We start from the raw sequence: 21,160 nt of genomic DNA on the forward strand, positions 1-21,160 counted from the left end.
GAAAATGCATGGGGTTCCCCGTTTTCCTTGCTGGCTTCGACACCCTAGGCCCAAATCTGTAGGTTGCCCACATGAACAAAATGGGCAGTTGAGAAACGCTTGAGGTTACCCTTTTCCTTTTGCGCCCCCGGTAGGTGCACCCACACATGTGAGGTACTGTTTTCATCGGGACACCTGTGGGAACGCGGGACGGTAGGCCATGTGTTGTTGGGGGCGTGTTTCGATGGGTGAGCCGAGCGAAATGTGCAGAAAATGCATTTCCCCCCCCCCCACATTTTGGACTTTGCGGGGGTGTCTGGGTAATATATTCTGGGGCGATTTGGACCTATCCTACCTCAGCGGATTCCCACGGGTGGCCTTTTCGGAAATGCATGGGGTTCCCCGTTTTCCCCGGTGGCTTGGACACCCGAGGCCCATATCTGTATGTTGTGCCGGTCGGCAGAGCGTCTCAAATTCTGGTCTGAAAACAGACTTGGGGTTACTTGTGTTTTAGGCTTTCCCCTTGGCGGCCAGGTAGGTGCACCCACACATGTGAGGTACCGTTTTCATCGGGACACCTGTGGGAACGAGGGACGGTAGGCCATGTCGTGTGTTTGTGTGGTTTTCCTAACGTTTTGACCCATTTGCTGGTGGCCTTTGTCACACAACCCTTTCATTTCCCAAATGTGACCTACATTTAGTCGCTGCTTTAAGGCACCATACACCTTTGTAACCTGCACAAGTCACCTACCCTTGAAAATGTCTGCCTGTGCTCTTTCAAAAATGCTTGCTTGCCGTTCCTTACCACATTGGTTTTCCCGATTTACACATGCTAAGTGCGTCGTTCAGGCCGTGAGCGTAAAACTCCTGTGTACCATGGCTCAGTATTTGGCTTGTGGTATTGCTTGTTTTGTAAACTACTGCAAAAAATGCGTGCTCTCCTAACTGCAAGAGTCGGGGGAATGTAGTGGAGCATTGCTTTTCTCAAAATTCATAGAAGCCATTGCCGTACCAAGCCAACCATGTCCAACACATACCTTTTTTCAGCCATTTTCCCGCTTTTCCCCCCAATCTATGGCAGTTTCCCTAACCTAGTTGTTGCCTGATCTACGCAAATCACATCTTCCGAAACTTGGAATTTTGTCTACTTTTCAGAAATACTTGCCTTTCTGTCCTCCAATTAGGCTTTCCTACCCTTTTCTTCCATTCCGTCCATGCATGTCCAATTGGCAAAAATGGCCAAAATCGCCTACCTCTCACAAAACAGTTGATAACCACATCAAATTATTTTTTCTTCGTTTCCACTCAACCTGTTCTTGAAAGCCAGGAAATTGGGGAATTCAGCACAGCAAACATTCGTTCCTAGCTCTTACAAGGAAAAAGCACAGGCTTCTTTGTACATCATTTTATTGGCATTTTTTGAAAAAACCCAAAATGTTCACCCTTTTTGCTTATTTTCTCTCACCCCCCTACAGTAACCTAGGATTCCTGGGTGGCATTACGACCGCCTACATGTGGGGAAAAAAAAGGAGCCAAATTTGGCCAAGATACCTCATGTAACAAAAAAGTTACAAGCCATTGAATGGCCACATACCGAAATCACCAAAAAAGGCCCTGGCACTGGGGAGAAATACCCATGGCACTTAAGGGGTTAATGAAGGAGAGTAGATTTATTTTTGCATTGTGTGCTTACCTGAGTGAAATCCACACTTTTTACAATATGCCTGTGGGCCAATGTGACCAACTCATCACCAGAGACAGCATCCCACACTTTGCTGAAAAAGAAGAAAGCAGACAGTAAACAAGTTAAAACATGAACATACCAAGCACATCACAAGTGGGTATTTACTAACATTTGCACCTGTAGAGGTACAAATAGGAAGTTAGTGCAAAATCAGACAATTTTGTCATTCTGGAGCTACATAGAAAACAATAAGAATGAGACGGCCAGTGGTAATGTTGGCACTCCTCATTCACCTTTTCTTCATTGGACATTGATGAAAACACCCTCTTCCTAGAAAACCACCACATATGTACATGTACTATGCACCCTTGACAGAGCACAATGGTGTCGAGCCCTGGCAGTAGACCTTCCCTGCTGCAATTCTATCAGAGGATAATGTACTCCATTGTGGTGGCTACACTTACAATTGATTACATTGAGAAGGAATTCCATCCCTCCCACTCCCAGGCCTTTTGTTAGCAACATTCACCTAGCGTCATACTCTTGGATTAGGCCACCTTCAGCTCCAGAACTACTATTCACGAATATACAATACATCTCCCTCACGAATATCCTCCCACTCCCACCTGCAAGGCTAAAAACCTCGGGTCATCTTCGACTCTGCACTCTCCTTCTCCCCTCACATCTCTGACGTCTCCAAGAAGTCACACTACCAGCTGCACCTCCTTAGAGGTATTCTTCCTTTCCTCTCCTTCCACCAGAAGCTCACTGTCTCCAGAGCCCTGGTCCTCTCCAAGCTGGACTACTGTAACACTATCTAAATCTGCCTGCCTCTACTCTCCGCCCTCTGCAACTTATCCAGAACAGGACTGCAAGACTTGTCCTTGGCCTCAAGCCCAGGGATCGCAACTCTCCAGGACTGAAATCTCTGCACTGGCTCCCAGTGGCTGCAAGGATTAAGTTCAAAACCCTCTACATTGTACACAAGGCCTTCTGGGGTCAGGGACCGAAATACCTTCAATTCTCTCTACCTAAATATCTCCCTTCTCGAGCTCTTCGCTCATCTGCCTCCAACTCCCTTAGGGTCATTCGCTTCTCCAAGCAACAAGTTGTTGGCAGATCACTCTTCAGCAGGGGCCTCTCTCTGGAACAGCCTTTCTGCCTCCCTGAAACATGAGGAGAACCATCTCCGGTTCCAGAAACACCTCAAAACCCTCCTCTTTGCTTCTGCTTTCTCTCCTCCCCTCCCTTGCTGAATTCCTGACCCTAATTGCCCTGGTTACCTGGCCACCCTTTTGATCTCTGGCCTAGGCCCCGTCAATTACCCACCTGCACTGCCTCTCTGGCAACCCCAGCACTTTTTTCTGGATCCTTTCAGTCCCCTTACGTCTGCACTTCCTTGCACTTGCCACTAGCTGGCTGTTTATGTGTCATATGTATTCCACTTCCCCCCCCCCCATGTACTGCACTTCCCCCTCTCCCTTCCCCCTGTGCACTTTTCCTTTCCCCTTCCCCTTCCCCTTCCCCTTCCCATGCACGCGCGATCTGAATGACACTGGATCGTTGTTTGTCCTCCCATTGTTCCCCGCGCCTTGAAACACCTGTGTATAGGCGCGTTATAAATGCCATATCATACCGTAATCGTTTCGACGCGTGTATCTGCTCAGATTTAGATGCAGACATCTAGTGGTAGGTGTAGAGTAGTCCACATGTTCTCCAAGTTTCAAAACGGGCGTCGACTGGGTGGGTTTCTAATATCCCTTGTGTGAAGTCTACTGTAACCAGGATCCCCCCCCCCCCCCACTTGTCCAGGACCCACAGATTGTTTTGTTTCGGACATGAGGTAGTATGGAGTGTATGTGTGGAGAATAGCTAAATTGTGATGAGGTGTGAAACCTCCATTATTTGCCCTAGAACCTTTAACTCCAAGAGGGGAGGCAGGGCGGGCACATGTGAATCCAAGCATCAGAAACACGATTACGGTAAGTAATGCATGCCTTCTGAGGCTTGTGGAGCTGTTTAGAAACACATGCTTATTAGTGAGAAGTACTTGGAGAAGGTGGTGGATTGTTTGAAGGAAGAGTGGCAAAAAGAGGTTTAACACCACCTGACCTACCAGTGTGTGATCTTTATAATGTGTATCTGAACAGTGGTGTTGTGTGATGGTATGAACAGAACTCCAAGTGGCAGCTTTGCAAATGGCATCTAAGGGGACATTTGCAATGAAAGCTAGAGTAGTCCCTGTGCCCAGAGTGGAGTGCACTCTGGTTTGGAAGGGTAATCTTCTCTTGGCAAGAGAACAACAACGTTTGATTCATCTGACAATAAATTTAGAGATAGGTTCCCCCACTTTCCCTGTGACTAGAGGTCCCCCACTTTCCCTATGACTAGAGATAGTCTTTTTCTATTTAGTGTTTTGAAGGTAATATACGACAGCCCTTCCAACATCTAAGGTATGTAGATTTCTGTTTGTTTCCAAAACCCAAAGAATGCAACAATCAGGAAGTTCTATGTATTGCTTTATATGGAACTTTGAGATTAATTTTGGAGAAAAGTGTGGATGTGTGCGTAGTACCGCCTGGTCTTCATGAATAAGGACGAAAGGCTCTTGCACTGAAAGGGCTTGTAATTCACTTACTCTCCTTATTGATGAGAAAGCGTCAACGAAAGCAGTTTTATGTGTTAGATGTTGACTACTGGATTTGTGCTTTGGCTCAAAAAGGACCCCCCGCCCCCCATTAGCTTTGTAAGCACAACATTAAAGTCCAAGCCGATTTGAAACTGGTGGGTATAATTTTTTTTAACACCCTCCAGGAATGCTTTCACTACAGGCATTTCCACCAGGAAACTTCACTTTGTGATGTGGTGTAGGTTGAGCGCCACCAGGTGCAAATTGATAAGCATCTATCGAAGGGCTGTGACAAAGGAGATCCAAGGGGATAATTGAGTATCCTAGCAACATGAGATGATTGACCATTCCAATCAGCGATAAGTGAATATCCACTTTTGTTTCTTCATTTAAGAAAATAAAATACAGACTAACTTACGCTGAGAAGTCTGCAGCTGCTGTTGCCGCTTTAGAAGCATCCTTATTTAATGTAGCGCCCCAGACGGCACCTTTGTGACCCAGAAAGGTACCAATCCAGTCCCCCGTGTCACCTTGACGAAGCATTGGTTTGCCATCTGCAATAAAAAGGAACGTTTTGGACAAGGATCAATCAAGTAGTTGTCAAACAAAACTGATTGCATTCAGAATTGTTTTTTTTCTAAAATGCCACTGTTCGGCCGTGAAAGTAAGATACAATGTAGTACAATATTATACAACAGTAAAGGACCATGTCATATTTTGACTACACTTTCATGAAGCGAGAACATAACCACCATGTGTACCAGAGCACTGTACATAGAAAAATAAAATGGAGAAATACAAAGATGGTGCCACAATATAAAAGAGGGACTGGAAGCAACCCCAGAAAGCTTTTGCACAGCCAAACGATCAGCGGTTTCCTAAAAGGAACATCAGAAACAGTCCAAAGTGGGGAAAAAAAATAGGGAGTTGTATTGCACAAGGAATTCTCTAAATAAGAAAAATCACACATGTTGTTGCCGTTTTACCGAAAAGCCAATTAAACTGGTTTTGCAAGGATTAAGGTTATGTCTAGCAATACATCTCTCGGCAAGCAACTGGAAAACCAAATACAAAAAATGATTGCACAAGATAAAGCACCCAAGGGAAGGCAAAGCATTTGAATGACGAGGCAGTCAAATTTTGTGTCTTCAACCGTTACTCTGGCAGCAGCATGAAGTGGTCCAGGTTGAGTGGAAGAGGATTTGGGGAGACCGGTAAAGCTCACATTGCAAGAATCCAAATAAGAGTGGAAGGCCTTAGACCGGAAAGCAGAGAACAAAAGAAAAGATTAGATCGATAAAAAACAATGCGCATTTGAAAGAGGATGCTCCAAAGAAATATGGGACTCAAAGCCTAGGGAAATGGCAGAGGTGAGAGAAATCGCATTTACTTGTGTTGGATATTAGTTCTTTTTCTACATTTTATCTGTGTATATCCTATGAATCCTAGCTGAATTTGAGAGAACTTCAGTTACCCGTTGCTCATATTTGGGGGAAGAAAAGTCAGTGCCTAAGTGTACTAGTGAAGGGAGGACCGTCTGTAGGTTTCCCCGCATTTTTATTTCTTATGCCTTTGTGATGGCAAATTGGTGGCAGTGTGCGTTCCCGGTGCTCTAACGTGCACAATTCTTGATAATGCGAAAGGCTTCATTAGCTTTAAAAAAAGAAAGAAAAAAAAAATGTTTTGCAGAATTTGCCAATTACAATTTCTTGATTAGCAAACTAACTTATTTGATTAGCAATTTGTACACATTTTAAATGTTACCAGAAGTTGTACCCAAAATATACAATTAGCAACACAATACAGCATTGCCGCAGTACGACAGTAGAGGATATTTAGCCAATTTTGAGTCTGCCCACTGAGCCAAGAAGAGAAAACTTCTCTGAAGGTCCAGAAAACTGTGGCAGAAGAAAACCGGTATTACCCAATCAGGGTTCGAAATTTAGATTGAAGGAGTAGAAGCTAAAACCAGCTCCTGGGTGTCGGGCATCATTCTGAGATGCTACTTTAACTTTATATGCTACCCATTTATGTTTAAATGGTTATTAGATGTGCCCCAATTCTTCTTTGTTAACATTCTCAAAGTTAATTTGTAAGGCACCAATTGGCACGAGGAACCAAATATAGCTCTTGGAAGCTGTTGGTTTCAAGCTAACCTGGTGGCTTTGAGGCTCTAAGCAGGAGCCAAATAGCTCTCAGCAATTTTGAACCCTACCCAAGCAATCCACCAGGAAACCTCTGCTGCTTCTCCTACAGCCAGGCCACTCATATACAACTCTTGACAGTCTAAGGGTAGCCTGCATCTTACCAAAGAAACATGATAGCCGCTGCTCAGGGCATGTAATACACACTGGGCACCCATCCTTATTCCCCCGCCTCGGCTACACACCTCGAGAACACATACTGGTAGCCCATCCCGTGTCAAAGATCTAAGGGGACTGCCAACAAAGCACTGAGAAGGTTCTTGAAACCAGAAGCTCATGGACGACAACCTGTCTATTACAATTACAAGATGTATTAAATCAACATGCCCGGTTCCAAAAAACGCAGGCTTTAGACATTAACACCAACTACTTCAAAGACAAATCACATATTAAGAAATATGAAGACCTGCACAGGTAAGGCTCTTGAAGAGACTGAAGTCTAACACAAGTTTTTCACTTAGATCTCTTAAGGTTAGACTGATTGAAGGGTGAGCTATATTCTGCACCAGGTTATATCTGGGAGCGGACACACTTTATAATGTTACCAAGTCTAGTGCACGAGAAGATTTGTGATGGTAATCTTTCTATTGCAATAAGAAAATCTATAGGTCAGCCACTAAAAAGGATTATATGCAGGTATCCTTGATTATATTGAAGGGTGCGACAAACCCAGTTTTAGTGAAGGTGCTGGCTGTTGGTTATTATCCCAACGAATAGAAGACCACAACCTTGGTGATCAGCATTTGTAGAATTAATGAAGAAGCGACTCCTAATTTGTTAGCATCAATAAGGATTTAAATGTGGAAACAAACGGCTTTTTTGACCCAGCATATTTTGCTAGACATGTGATCCATGTTTGTTACATTAAAATCAGTATTGATGCTAACAAATTAGGATTCGCTTCATTAACTCTACAAATGCTGATAGGGAGAATTCTCAAGAACGTGCTAACAGGTTAATTTCCCTTACCTTTTGAGACGCCCAGCAACTTCGCTGGATTTCTAGGATTTTAATTTTCAGCTGGAAAGAGTGAGCTTTTTTTCCACTCATGTATTTTGATGTGCGTTTTATTTTTGTGTTCTTTGGATATGGAGTTTTAAAACCACTCCATAGGCATCATCCTGTTCTTGTGTGTCACACAGCACCTTCAGTGCAGTGGCACGGGGATGTCTTTTAGACTTACCAAGGTTTAAATAACGTCTCTGGGACTGACTAGCGTCTCCCAGAGCATGTAAAGTTAAATTGACTTTACTAGTGTTTTTAAATTTACAGACCCAGCATATGCTATCTTCCTATAGAGTGCTGGAAGAGTTGCATAGAATCTTCGGAGTCTAAACAATCATGTAACAGTCAAATGTTACCCTTTCCCCTCCTGAAATGGCTGGTGGCAGTGGTTTTAAACAAACTAAGATTTTTCCCGACCGGAACACCGGTAGCTAAAAATCAGGTCAGCCATGTTTTTCAATATGGCGCCCCAGACCCATCTGTAAAAACAGACTCCAGTCATCCTTTTCCGCTGTTTCTTTGAGAAAGTTCCTTCTAGTGTTTTGTCTCTGCATGCCAAACTATGTTTGGTCCCTTTGTTCGTTGGCCTTTGGCGGGCTTCAGTGCTGAAGCCATCATCTGGCTCCCGAGTATCTGGGGTGGACAGGATGTGAGGGAGGTGCCCTGAAACTCCCTGTGCCAAGTCTCCTAGGGGACCTGAATGCACTTGTGAGATTGGCTGGCTGACTGTCCGGCGAGGACAGCCCACCCTGCTGGGTGAGACAGCCAGGCTGGAATGAATGGGGGAAAACTGTTTAAAAGCCGGCCTCTGGACTTGGAAAGCAGAGTCGACCACTGGAACGAAAGAACCGAAGACGAGCTGAAGGAAGACGACTGCTGCAACTCCTGGTCCACCGGTGTAGCCCTGCTGCAGGTCAGAATTTCCTGAAACTCCATCGACAGAGAAGCCTTCAATTCACCTGGACACCGTCTCTATACTGGTCGAATTTTCTTCAGAGTGCCGTTGAAAACCAGATAGCCAGTGAGAAGGATACCAGTTTGTGGTCTTTAAGGCACTCGCACCTTAAACCGATGTTTTGCCAAGCTGTGGCCTCTTCCCTGGGAAGTGCTGGAACCTCCCGACGTCCTTGTCCCCACGACTGAAGCTCAGGAACACCGAGATCTGCAGGCTCTGCCAGAACAACTGCCTCAGCTACAGCTCTTCTTCATTTAAAAGGGTACTGTGCAAGTGCGGTCAATAAATCCTTTCTGCCGCAGTGAAACTTTCCCAACTTCGAAGGCTTGTCCTTCCCTAAACTGACACAACTTTTCGTCTGACCAACTACTTCTAAAAACCGCGGCAAAGACTTGATCGTTTACTGCCAGAACTGTGCTATCCTATCCAAGACTCTGAGCCATTGACTTTGGCCCAGGCCTATTGAAATGAATTGCTGGTTGTAGTGAACTGAACCCATTTGCCCTACCTCTGATGTGCTTTAATTCTTTTGACCTTGTCTTTTTACCCCTTTTTAACCTCTTTAGTGCCAAGGACGAGCTGTCTCGTCCTTGGGATTACCTCCCTATTGACAAGGACGAGATAGCTCGTCCTTTCAGGCACTCTTGCAGGGATCGCACAAAACTGTAATCCAACCCCCGGGCTATGTTTCACGTCGGCGTGCGTAAAGCACGTCGGCGTGAAAGTAATTTTCACCGCAGCAGCCATTTCGGGCTGCTGCAGTGAAAACAGAAGGTGAGTGTTCACCTTTCTCCGCCTCGATCTCCGGCTGTATTTCAAGCCGAGATCGAGGCGGGTATCGTTGGAAAGAGGAGATTCTCCCCTTTACAACGATACCCATTGTGTGGCATTGCTGCCTGCGGATCGGGCGCAGGGCACGCGATCCGTGGGCAGCAATGTCACCGGATCAATGCAGAACCGTTTGTGATGCAGGGGATGGGGGGCTGCTTACTAGGTAAGCAGCCCCCTCCCCCCCCCGTGGCCCCAAAGCATGGGGCCACAGCGTCAGAGACCCCAGGGGTGAAAATGGAGAAGAAAAAAAAAAAAAACGAGGGGAGGGGGGGGGAGGAGGAAGGGGGTTTGGGGCCCTGAAGGCCACTGGGCCACCAGGGATAGATGAAAAAGTGGTGTCCTTGGAAAGGGGAGAACCTCCCCTTTCCAAGGACACCACATGCATGAGGCATTGCTGTCACGGATCAGCGCAGATTACCGCTCTATGCGCGGGCAGCACTGCACACTAGACACAGGGATGTCTGAATGGGGGGGGGGGGGGGAGGTGGGGCTGTTTACAGTAAGCAGCACTCGCCCTCCCCCCCCACTGGCCCCCAAAGCATGGGGACACGTGTACAACCCTGGGGGCAGATGGCTGATCTGCCCCCAGGGAAGGGGGCAAAATAAAAAACGAAAAGCACAAAAACAAAAAGGGAATTTTGGGTGGGAGTGGGGGGGGGGGCAGGGGGGCCACTAGGCACCAGGGATATTTTACAGAAAAGGGGGGTGACCTCCCCCCCCCCCTCACTCACCCCAAGGGGAAATGGGGCACCGCTTGGAGCCCACCCTGAGGGCAGATATCTGCTCCTAGGAAGGGGCATCTGCCCCCAGGGAGGGCTGAATGAGATGCCCCCCCCCTGTATTTGGTGTGGGGTAGAGGGTCACCCCCCATTACATTAGAAAATTACCTGGCGGTTTAGGGTGCCCCTCAGCCCGCCCTAAAGTGTAGTATACCTTTTTTTTAAAAAAAAACTTGGGCACCCCGGGGCCAGATTGGCACACCAATGTGCCTCTCTGCGCCAAGGCAAGTTTCGCAAACAAAGAAAAACGGTGGAATGCATTTTAGGGGGGCTGTGGAGCACCCCAAAGGGGCGGGGAATTTTCTAATGGGATGGGGCATTGACCCCCTCGCCCCCCCCGCCCCAATGGAGTGGGTGCCATGTCATGCAGCCCTCCCTGGGGCCAGATATCTGCTCCTGGGAACAGAGGCCCGAGCCCAGGGAGAAGAGCAGGACAGCCCCCCCCCCCCCCATTATCTGCCCCTGGGGAGGGCTACATGAGATGGGCCGCCCCTCCAATTTGGCCATGTGTGGATTCCCACGGGTGTCCTTTTTTTGGGAAATGCATGGGGTTCCCCATTTCCCTTGCTGGCTTCGACACTCTAGGCCCAAATCTGTAGGTTGCCCACATGAACAAAATGGGCAGTGGCGAAAGACTTGGAGTTACCAGTGGGCTACGCTTTTTTTGCGCCCCAGTTGGTGCACCCACACATGTGAGGTACCGTTTTCATCGGAACACGTGTGGGGACGCGGGAAGGTAGGCCCTGTGTTGTTGGCGGTGTGTTTACCTGGGTGGCCAGAGCGAAATGTCTAGAATTGTCTTCATTTCCAGCCAATTTCAGAGACATTCCCTGTGTCCACTCACCAAAACACGTCGCCAACAGATGTCGTACCTTTTTCGCATTCCCACAGGTGTCCAGACGAAAAAGGTACATCACAGGTTTCCTTTTGCGCCCCCGGAAAGTGCACTCCCACATGTGAGGTATCTTTTTTGTCGGGACACCTTTGGGAACGCTGGACGGTAGGCCATGTGCTGTTGGGGGTGTGTTTCGATGGGTGAGCCGAGCGGAATGTGCGGAAAATTCGTTTCTCCCCCACATTTCGGACTTGCGGGGGTGTCTGGGTGCTAAATTCTGGGGCGATTTGCCCAAATCGTACCTCTGCGGATTCCCACGGGTGTCCTCTTTTCGGAAACACATGGGGTTTCCTGTTTTCCTTGGTGGCTTGGACACCCGACGCCCATATCTGTATGGTGTGCCGGTCAGCAGAGAGTCTGAAATTGCAGTCTGAAAACAGACTTGGGGTTACTTGTGTTTTAGGCTTTCCCCTTGGCGCCCAGGTAGGTGCACCAACACATGTGAGGTACCGTTTCATCTGCACACCTGTGGGAAGGTATAACATTTGTTGCGTTTGTGTGGTTTTCATAACGTTTTGACCCATTTGCTGGTGCCCTTTGTCACACAACCCTTTCATTTCCCAAATGTGACCTACATTTAGTCGCTGCTTTAGGCACCATACACCTTTGTAACCTGCACAAGTCACCTACCCTTGAAAAGGTCTGCCTGTGCTCTTTCAAAAAATGTGTGCTTGCCGTTCCTCACCACATTAGTTTTCCCGATTTACACATGCAAAGTGCATCTGTTCAGGCCGTGAGCGTAAAACTCCTGTGTACCATGGCTCAGTTTTTGGCTTGTGGTATTGCTTGTTTTGTAAAACACTACAAAAAATGTGTGCTTTCCTAACTGCAAGAGTCGGGGAATGTAGCGGAGCATTGCTTTTCTCAAAATTCATAGAAGCCATGTCCAACACAACTTTTTTTTTTTGGGTAATTTTCCCGCTTTTCCCCCTAATCTATGGCATTTTCCCCTACCTAGTGTTTGCCTGACCTACGCAAATCACCCCTTCCTAAACTTGGAATTTTGTCTACTTTTCAGAAATATATGCCTCTCCGTCCTCCAATTCTGCTTTCTTACCCTTTTCTTCCATTCCATCCAGGGTAGGCCAATTGGCAAAAATGGCCAAAAAAACAAAAAAAAAACAAACAAAAAAAAAAAAAAATAGCCTCTCTCTCACAAAACGGTTGATAACCACATCAAAATAATTTTTCGTTTCCACTCAACCTATTCTTGAAAGCCAGGAAATTGGGGAATTCAGCACAGCAAACCATTCGTCGGAGCTCTTACAAGGAAAAAAAAACAGGCTTCTTTGTACATCATTTTATTGGCATTTTTTGAAAAAAATATAAAATAAAAAATAAAAAAAAAGTTCGCCCTTTTTGCTTATTTTCTCTCACCCCCCTACAGCAACCTAGGATTCCTGGGTGTCGTTATGACCGCCTAGATGTAGATGTGGATAATAGGCAAACCGCCCCATCGGAAGCAAATATGGATTCAAGCTCTGCACAGCAGTTGGGAGGTGTAAGCAAGGGCCCAATACTGAAGCTATAGCAGCCCTGAAGATGTCCCTGGAAAAAAGGTTGGACACTCATGGTAGATATGGGCCTGATCCGGCAAGATGTATGGAACCTGACAGACCGAGTGAGTGCGGCGGAACAGCAAGTACAGCAGAACACCTCTGATGTCGCCACAACTCGAACCCAAATGCCAACATATTACAACAAGTGGAAATTCTGGCGCATAGAGTGGAGGATGCAGAAGGGAGGGAGGGGCAGAAGGAACAACATCCAGATTGTAGGACTGCCAGAAGGGGTAGAAAGTAGCGACCCCATGAATTACGTTGAATCGCTGCTGCTACAGGAGATCGGAGCTGGATTATTGTCCCAAGGCACGGTGGAGAGGGTCAATGATTGCTCGGATCATGAACTTCAAAGATCGGGACAAGATATTGACATTCTCTACAGAAGGGGGCGGTGATAACCAGGAACTCCTCCAGAATTACCATCTACCCAGACTACACTGTCATGACCCATAGACAAAGGGCGCGCTTTGGCCCCACCAAGGAAAGCCTTAGAGCGGCAGATATATGATACATGCTGCTGTAGCCAGCTAAAATGAAGGTGATACACGAGGGCAGATTTTCCTTTTTTGCCCCGACGGAGGCGGCCCATGAGTGGATGGCCCAGCAGGGCATCCCTCAGCAGAGACCCAGGAACGCCAAGGGTGCTGGAAACTAGCCTTGATGATGATACAGGTAAACCCGACAAGGGGGTAAATATTCCGACACCACAGATATTAAGCAACCCAGAAGTGGCAAATAATGGAGCAACGAGATCGGGTTCTGCCGCAGGAAACGTGACCCCAGAAACACAATTACAAAGACAGCTAAAGAAAACCCCCCGGGTCGGTGGTCCCTGGCGACAATCAGCACTGGATGACATTAGTGGAGGGAAGGAGAAATTATGCCCGAGGGGTGCCAGGGCAGTACAGACTGGTGTCAGAGTGACAGGAATCAGGTGGGCGGTGTCATGATGCCTACCCCCAGTCATCCGGACCAAGCCCATCAGCCATCTAGACATTTAGTAAAACCTCAGCAGCTCCGGCTAGGGGCTATCTGGGTTCGGTCCTGGCGCCTTGGGCACCAGGCTCATAGCCATTACTTACCTCAGGCAGACCATGCCGCAAATGACTCCAATCGAACATGAAGCCTGAAAGGGACTATTTTTTACTCGGGTGCGGTTCTAGGGACTTCTTACCTGGGACTACTTTTGAGGCTATTTAAACCACGCTCGACCAGCAACACACGCTTCGCATTATTATGCATCCAGCAGCGTAACGCTCACCGTGCCTGCAGCCTGCATCCAGTCTTCTGCCACGCCCGCCTCGAATCCGGAACTCCTAAAACAAAGAGGAAAGAAAGGGACAAGGTTAGAAAACAAACTTATTTCCATTCCACACCCGATTCTGGATCCATCTCGTCTCCGGACATGTAAAGAACATCATTTCTGCACGCGCCGCACCTCCAGCTGCAGCGCCGCGCCATACTCACCAGTCTTCACAGCATCCTTCGGGTCGGCGCTGCCTCCATCATTTCTTCACCGAACTTCGGCACCCAGGAGACAAAAGACACCTAGGAGACAAAAGAAAACCACAAGGTGAGCCGAGGGAACCAACAAATATAATTCTTACCAACATAGACTTACCCGATTTACCACTGGAGGCATCCTTTTGTGACTCCATATTTTCATGTGCCGCATCTGTAAAGAGAGACAAAACAACATTTTCCACGTGCAACATTTACCGGACAGCGCCGGGTAATACAGACTCTTACCTGAGCGCCACCAGCTGCCACAAGAGCATCTTTTCACGAGCCAGCTGCAAGACAAGAAAGGAAGGGAGGGGAACAAGAGTGAACATCGGACATATTGAACTCTATGAACTAATACTTACTGGTCCTCACCAGGAACCTCAGAGTCAATACTCTCCGGAACTCTCCCGAGCCTTCAAACCAGTGAAGTAACTGGAAACAACGCGCCCCTGCAAATCCACGCAGGGTGGAGAGCTCATCTTTCAAGAATATAAGGCGAGATTGCTGTGAGGGCATTTCGGAGGTGATTAGTTAGAGAGGACTGTGGGGGTGCCATCACTTGAATCCACAAGTGGCTAAATCCATCTCTCCACTTGCAGGAGAATATTTCTACGGGTTAAGCAGACATTAGGAGGGCAGATCCAGTCAGTCATCACTACACTACGCATCACGTGGGCGGAGACCGCAGCTGTCCGGGTCCGACCGACGCCCCTGTGGGAGCCAGGTGAGCATAACAGGCGGGCTCGCAGGAGGATATGGGGGAGACCAGCCCACAGGAAATTACAGAAATGGGTACGGACGAGGTAACCATTGGAACATGGAATGTCAGAGGTCTCAACGCTTATGTCAAGAGACTGCGAGTATACGCCTGGTTGAACAGGATAAAGGTCAAATTTGCACTGCTACAAGAAAATCATTTAACACTGGAGAAGCAAACCAAAGTGCCCATGAAATGGGGTGGCCAAATGTACAGCTCAACGTACTCCCAACTAGGCCAGAGGAGTGCCGATATGGGTCGCCCTGGGAGTCCCATTTCAATTGATAAAGCAGGAAGGCGCCCGTAAGGCAGACTTGTGTTAGTACACGAGATGCTGGAGAATAAGAAAATATGCCTAGTTAACACCTACGCCCCGAACCATGATGCAACAGAGTTATTCAGGAAAATTGTACTCAATATAGTGAGGCGATGTTCATCTGGGCAGGTGATTTTAGCTGCACCCTGGACCCGCTTATGGACAGAGCTGATGACAAATACAAGAAGCCAGCACCGCCGGCGAAGGTACAACGAAAGATCCTGAACCAACTGCACCTGGAAGATGTCTGGATAAGGTACATGGACAGGGGAGATGGTATACACACTATAGCACCCCCCCATGGGCTATTCATACGCAGAGATTACCTATTTACAGGGTCCGAATCTCTGGGTGAATTCACGGGGATAATTATTAAAGCAAGAACTTTATCGGACCATACACCACTGTTAGCGACCACACTCATTGGAAGGCCCCCATGCCAACGTGGCGGCTGAGGGCAGTGGCATTGAAAGAGGGCAAACTTCAGGAATATATGCAGGCCGCAATAGAAGTTAATTTTGAGCATAATGTGGGAAGCGTTGAGTGTAATGAGACAATCGTGGATGCCTTCAAAGTGGTGGTGATAAGGAAGGCTGCAATTGGGAAAATGGGGGGGCTAAGATGGAGCGCCCTAGTGGACCTTGGGGAGGTGGAAAGGGAGATAGCAGCAGCTGAACGGCAAGCGGGTAACGGGGGTGGAACCTAGGGGAACTCGGGGAAACTCACAGGGTTAAGACTAAAATGCGTTGCAGTCTGGGAGAGACTGGGGAGATCGAGGGGCTGCACGCAGAGGGAGACAAGCCCAGCAGGCTCCTGGACTGGCTCACCAAGCAGGAAAATAGGAGGGAACCCATTAACGCGATAAGAGACGATGCAGGGGAGGTGGTTAGAAGGAGGGTATTAATAGTACATTCTCACAATTTTACGAACAATTATACGCTCCCAACCCAGCAGTAGAAACAAGTGATATAGAAGGCGCCCTGGTTGAGATCAGATTACCAAAGTTAGTAGACGAACAGGCCCATAAACTTGATGCCCCCCTCACAGTGGGGGAGATAGAGGCTGTAATCATTGGGGCTCCCATCTGGCAAATCCCCGGGACCCAACGGGTTCCCGGGGAGTTTCCTATGTGTACAAGGGCATGCTGGCATCAACACTGCTGGAAACATATCAAGAGGTGTTTGAAAAGGGAGAACTGCCGGATAGCATGTTGGAATCGGTCATTATACCTATACGGAAACCGGGGGAAGTCACAGCTAGACTGTGCCTCCTATAGGCCGACTCCCTGATCAACCAGGACTCGAAGATACTCACTTGCAAAGCGACTCAAACAGGTCATACCCACGCTAATTCGCCCGGACCAAGCGGGATAGGTCCCAGGAAAGAACACGACGTGGAATCTGCGAAGACTCCACCATGTGGTAGACCAAACGAACCAGAGATGGGGTGAATGCGCCATAGCGTCCCTAGACACTGTCAAAGCCTTCGCCTCAGTGACTGGGAGTGGCTGCTGAGTGTTCTCCCCCACTTTGGAATAGGTGAGGGCTTCCTCCACTGGGTTAGGCTGCTGTATAATAATCCCAAAGGGTAAAAACTGGCAGGCATATAGCTGAGGTCTGCAGGATCTATAGAGGCACAAAGCAGGGATGCCCACTGTCACTGATGTATATATTGGCCCTTGAACCACTGGCGGTTTTGCTGAGGGCCGAATACGGGGATATTGGGATAGACATAGATGGGGTGATGCACAACTTTGTTATATGCAGATGACATGCTCCTTTATGTGGAGAACCCGCGGGAGAACTTAGCATTCCTATTAGAAGCATTAGATGCTTATACCATACTTTCAGGAATAGCCATCAAAAAAGACCAGTCCTTAAATCTTTCCCTTGGCCGACTTTAGATGGGTCTCCCATGGGCACCACACTTTTCCGCTATCTGGGAATAGAAGTGCACCACAATACTATTGACAAATCAAATACCCGGGTAGCCCTCGATAAAACACAAAGGGCCATGACCTTTTGGAAGACACTTCCGCTGGAAATGATGGGGAGGGCAGCCCTGCTGAAAATGACGGTTTTACCCCACAGGCTATATACTACTTCACAAACATTTCATACATAGTACCCAAGGTTTTCTTCACACAATTGAACACATGGGCACAGGAATTTGTGAGCAGGGGCAGACAAGATTGCGCTCACACTGCAGCGGGACCATGAAGCTGGGATCAGATTGCCAGACTTAACGATATTACCTTGCTGGGCAACTGCAATTTGTGGTTAAGGTGGCTAGGGGATGAGACATCAATAGACTCATTACTCCTCCAGCCGGCGCTGAAGCAATAGAACCCGAGAAAAATGTTTTTGATCAACAAGCCTCTGACTAGGACCCTTCCCAATATGGTTAAGGAGCAGATTCACTAGAGGAACTAGGCGTTTCTCTGCAGGTTATGGATCCCACACAGAGAAGGCAACAGTCCCTAACCTTTTAATAGTAACATCTAGATCTCTCCTTGCCCCTGGTCGGATCACAGTGTAGCCTCTTGATTTACTGTTGCCCGTTAAGCCGCAATGGGTGAACACCAAATCCAGGATACCATTTTTTTTTAATGTTACTCCCGGGGCCTTTGCAGCTTTCAAGCTCCAGTACTAATGAACGTTTTGCCAATATCAGCAAGTTATCTCGGTGGCCATTGACATCTTGGCACCAGAACGAGTGAAAATAATAAAAAGTGAGAACAAGAAAAATACTTGGTTTTGCAATGAGGTCATTAGGCATAGAAATTTGAAAAGCACTTGTGAACGCTCCTGGTTTAAACATCCATGCTCTGATATCACAACAACCTATAAGAAGGCTATGCTGGGCAATAACCAATCCATTATTTCGGACAAGCAAAATCGATTAATCCCAGAATTGTCAAACCTGTCATCTCGAAGGAACTTTTTCTAACCCCGAGAGGCTTTAAGAGAAAAAGGTGATCATCAATCTAGCCTTGCTACGCTGATGTGTGGGGTACTAGGCCCCTTTTTGATTTTCTGGACAGTTTAGGTGCGAGTTACACTAACTATGCGGACAACACCCAAATACTTTTTCAACTTTGAGGCGATTACCACTGCAATTCAGAAGCCATCAACCAGGGCTACCAAATTTTAAACACTGAATGACAGCAAGACTGAACTACTGGTTGTAGGGTATGGTACGCTAAAATCAATTTAGAATTGCTGGCTTACTATTGCAGCGGCTGCTCACGTTAAAACTCTTGGAGTATTTCTAGACTCCGAGCTCTAGAAGAAATGCACTGCCCATCTACGGTCATCATGCGTTTAAGTCATCAAACACCCAAGTCAGATCAGACTGTACCTCTGAAGATAGATTTCTCCTGGCCTCGGCGGCCTCGGCTCTAATCAACTCCAAGCTGGATTATTGCAATAGCTTGTTGGCCAGCACCTCTTCGGCTAATCTGCACAAGCTTGACTATACAGAAGAGGGGTAGTACAGGCTTAACAAGCAAATCTCCACAATATCTGGTGTATGGTCTTAAGGCTGCACCTTGTAGGAGGGTGCTTCGGTTGAACAATGATAAAAAGCTCTACTAACCACGGTTTAAAATGGTGGAAAAATGGGGAAAATAGCTTCAAGCATGGGATCCTAGCATCTGGAATGATCTTCCAACAACTTTACGTGCTCTTCCCCGTCTGAACCATTTTCAAAGAGCGGTCAAGACATACTTTTTAACAATGAAATGGAATAGGTGGGTTTATGGCACCTAGCCTTTGATCTAGGTTGTCTTTGCTTGTTGGATGTCCTTTTTTCCCATCGGTTTTATGTGCACCCTGAGGTGTGCACCGCTATACAGGTATTAAACAATATTACTTACCACGGCCATCTATGGTATCCACCAGAGCAGCACCTAAGGAATGGGGAAAGCTACGGCGGTCAATGTGTGGTGGGCCAGCATGACTACAGGGGAAATAGAGTAGACTCCCCCGGTGGTGCACACATCATCCATGCCTTAGTGGAGGAGCTGTGCATCAAGACATGCGGTCGGACAGGGTGGGACACAAAATTACACTGATATGGCCATTGCTACCATATAAGCCCCCAATCAGTCCCAAATTCAATTGCACGGGCACACCACACAAGCATGGAATTCTGTTGAATGGAAAGTGCACAACACTTCAACTCCAAGCAGCACTAGCACACCGAAAGTAGTAACGTTATGCTTCCTTCCAAGCCACATACCACCGACTCTTTTTGGGGATACAGCCAGAGTACCACTAGTCTCCCCCTGTCAAGATACACAACCAAAAGGGGAGGAGCGGTCGACACTCTGCCCCGAACCACAGAAGCCGAATGAAGTCGACCATCCCACTGTGGTTGGCACGGGTGCCTGATAGAGTGAACAGGACACCACGTGGCAGGCAGTGGGGGGTGGGGGGGGGGGGGAGGAGGGAAGGGGGAAAGAGGGTTAGGAAGAGGTTGTGGACAGGGTGGGGAGTTATAGGGAAACCGTAAAGAGGTTGAAGGGAACCCTAGTGTGGATAGGTCGAGGGAAGCAACAGGAAAAAACCCTACACTACTGAATGCCTAGTTCCTGAATATGACACATTCTAAATCACTTGAGAACACCTTAGCACATCTTGATACATGTACCACAGTTTCACATTGCCATAAAACACTACATAAAGCAAGCAGTATGGCACATACAATGGGGCAAGCTCCCCCTTATGAAGGACGTAACACACGGCCCACTCGGGCTAGCAGATAGCAATACTGATCAGGATGACATGAAAAAACATACACGTGGGAACAGGCTTCTTGTAATCATTTCCCTCTGCCGGACGTAACCCTTTAGTGCGGTAATTCCTCTTATCAGCAGAGAAACCCTGTATGCCTGTTGAGGGAGGACTTGTGTCTGAAAGTCCTTAAGAATGCCTTGCATAACAGGGAATAGTCCCCAACAATGTTCATATACAATGCAGCAGTAATTCATGCTCAGTAGCGGACCTGCAGAGTACATTGCCGCCCCTCCGCACCCCCGCCCTCCGTCAACCAACTGTTCGGATGCATAAGAGACAAAAGCTCATTCAAGCGTGGAAAATACACATTAGGCACTTATCTGAAGTCCGAGACACTCGGAAGCCTTCGCGGACGCTGGATGAGACAGCACTTCACAGCGGCAGAGGCAGACTTGTCTGTAACGCGAACAGCCTGGTTTCTGCCCGCCGCCGCTTCCGTTGATTCACGAGTTCGCTCCGACATGGAGCTCCGCACACACCCACAATAAGCCACACCTGCCGTGCGCCTTGTGTGGTCTTAATAAACCATTCCTAATCCAACTCAGCTGGCCACACGCGCGCACGGCAGAGAACTACCAATCTCCCCAAGTGTTCATGGGAAATGTAGCTACTTGTTCAGTTTCTGGCGTCTCTTCCGTCCCTGCCCTAATCCTGACACCCCCCCTTCACTTCCACAACTGCATATATCATATCTATAAATCATTTAAGCAATTAAGTCTAAAGAATGCTGCTAAAGAAAGTCGAGACCCTCCGTGTACATGCCAAACCTTAACAAAAACACAATACAAGACATGGGGGAGAGGGGCAAGATGTCCAATAAGTGATCAGAATGATGTGCAGCATTGGGTGGCCAGTGTAAAGGGGTGCGTCTCAACTCACCATATCTGCTGTGAGCTAAAGGAAGTTGTTTCATCATGTATTTGCTCAGCTCCATATCAGCGGTTTGTTGGAACACACTGCATGCAATCAGCAATGCTCCTTTGCCATACCACCATTCCCCACTCGACCCGGGAGACACCAGTACAGTCCTGTACACAACCCTGCATTCTGGGGAACTGCAGTCAGTCCTGGGTTTTACCCCTCATTAGAAACACAAGGTTACAAATTGCAAAATGCAAAGCCAAAACCAAGGCAGGAGCAGAATCTCCCAAACGGAATGGGGCATGCTGTATGTAGGCCTCCAGATAAGTGTTGTACTGGGCCTATTTATGCATTAAAATCTTGTGAATTAGACACCTTTTATATTTCTATGCGTACCA

General features: G+C 47.6%; 1 protein-coding gene across 1 annotated transcript in view; it reads right to left on the reverse strand.

The window, feature by feature from the left end:
* Positions 1–21,160, reverse strand: part of STRAP (serine/threonine kinase receptor associated protein) — a 177,370-nt gene that overhangs the window by 144,792 nt on the left and 11,418 nt on the right. Inside the window, exons 2-3 of the mRNA XM_069628378.1 lie at positions 4,711–4,846; positions 1,673–1,754 (exon numbers count right to left, since the gene is read on the reverse strand). Coding sequence (XP_069484479.1) covers positions 1,673–1,754; positions 4,711–4,846 — 218 coding nt within the window. The remainder of the gene's footprint in view (positions 1–1,672; positions 1,755–4,710; positions 4,847–21,160) is intronic.

The sequence above is a fragment of the Ambystoma mexicanum genome, chromosome 12, assembly GCF_040938575.1.
Source record: "Ambystoma mexicanum isolate Mex_15411 chromosome 12, UKY_AmexF1_1, whole genome shotgun sequence".
Lineage (NCBI taxonomy): Eukaryota > Metazoa > Chordata > Amphibia > Caudata > Ambystomatidae > Ambystoma > Ambystoma mexicanum.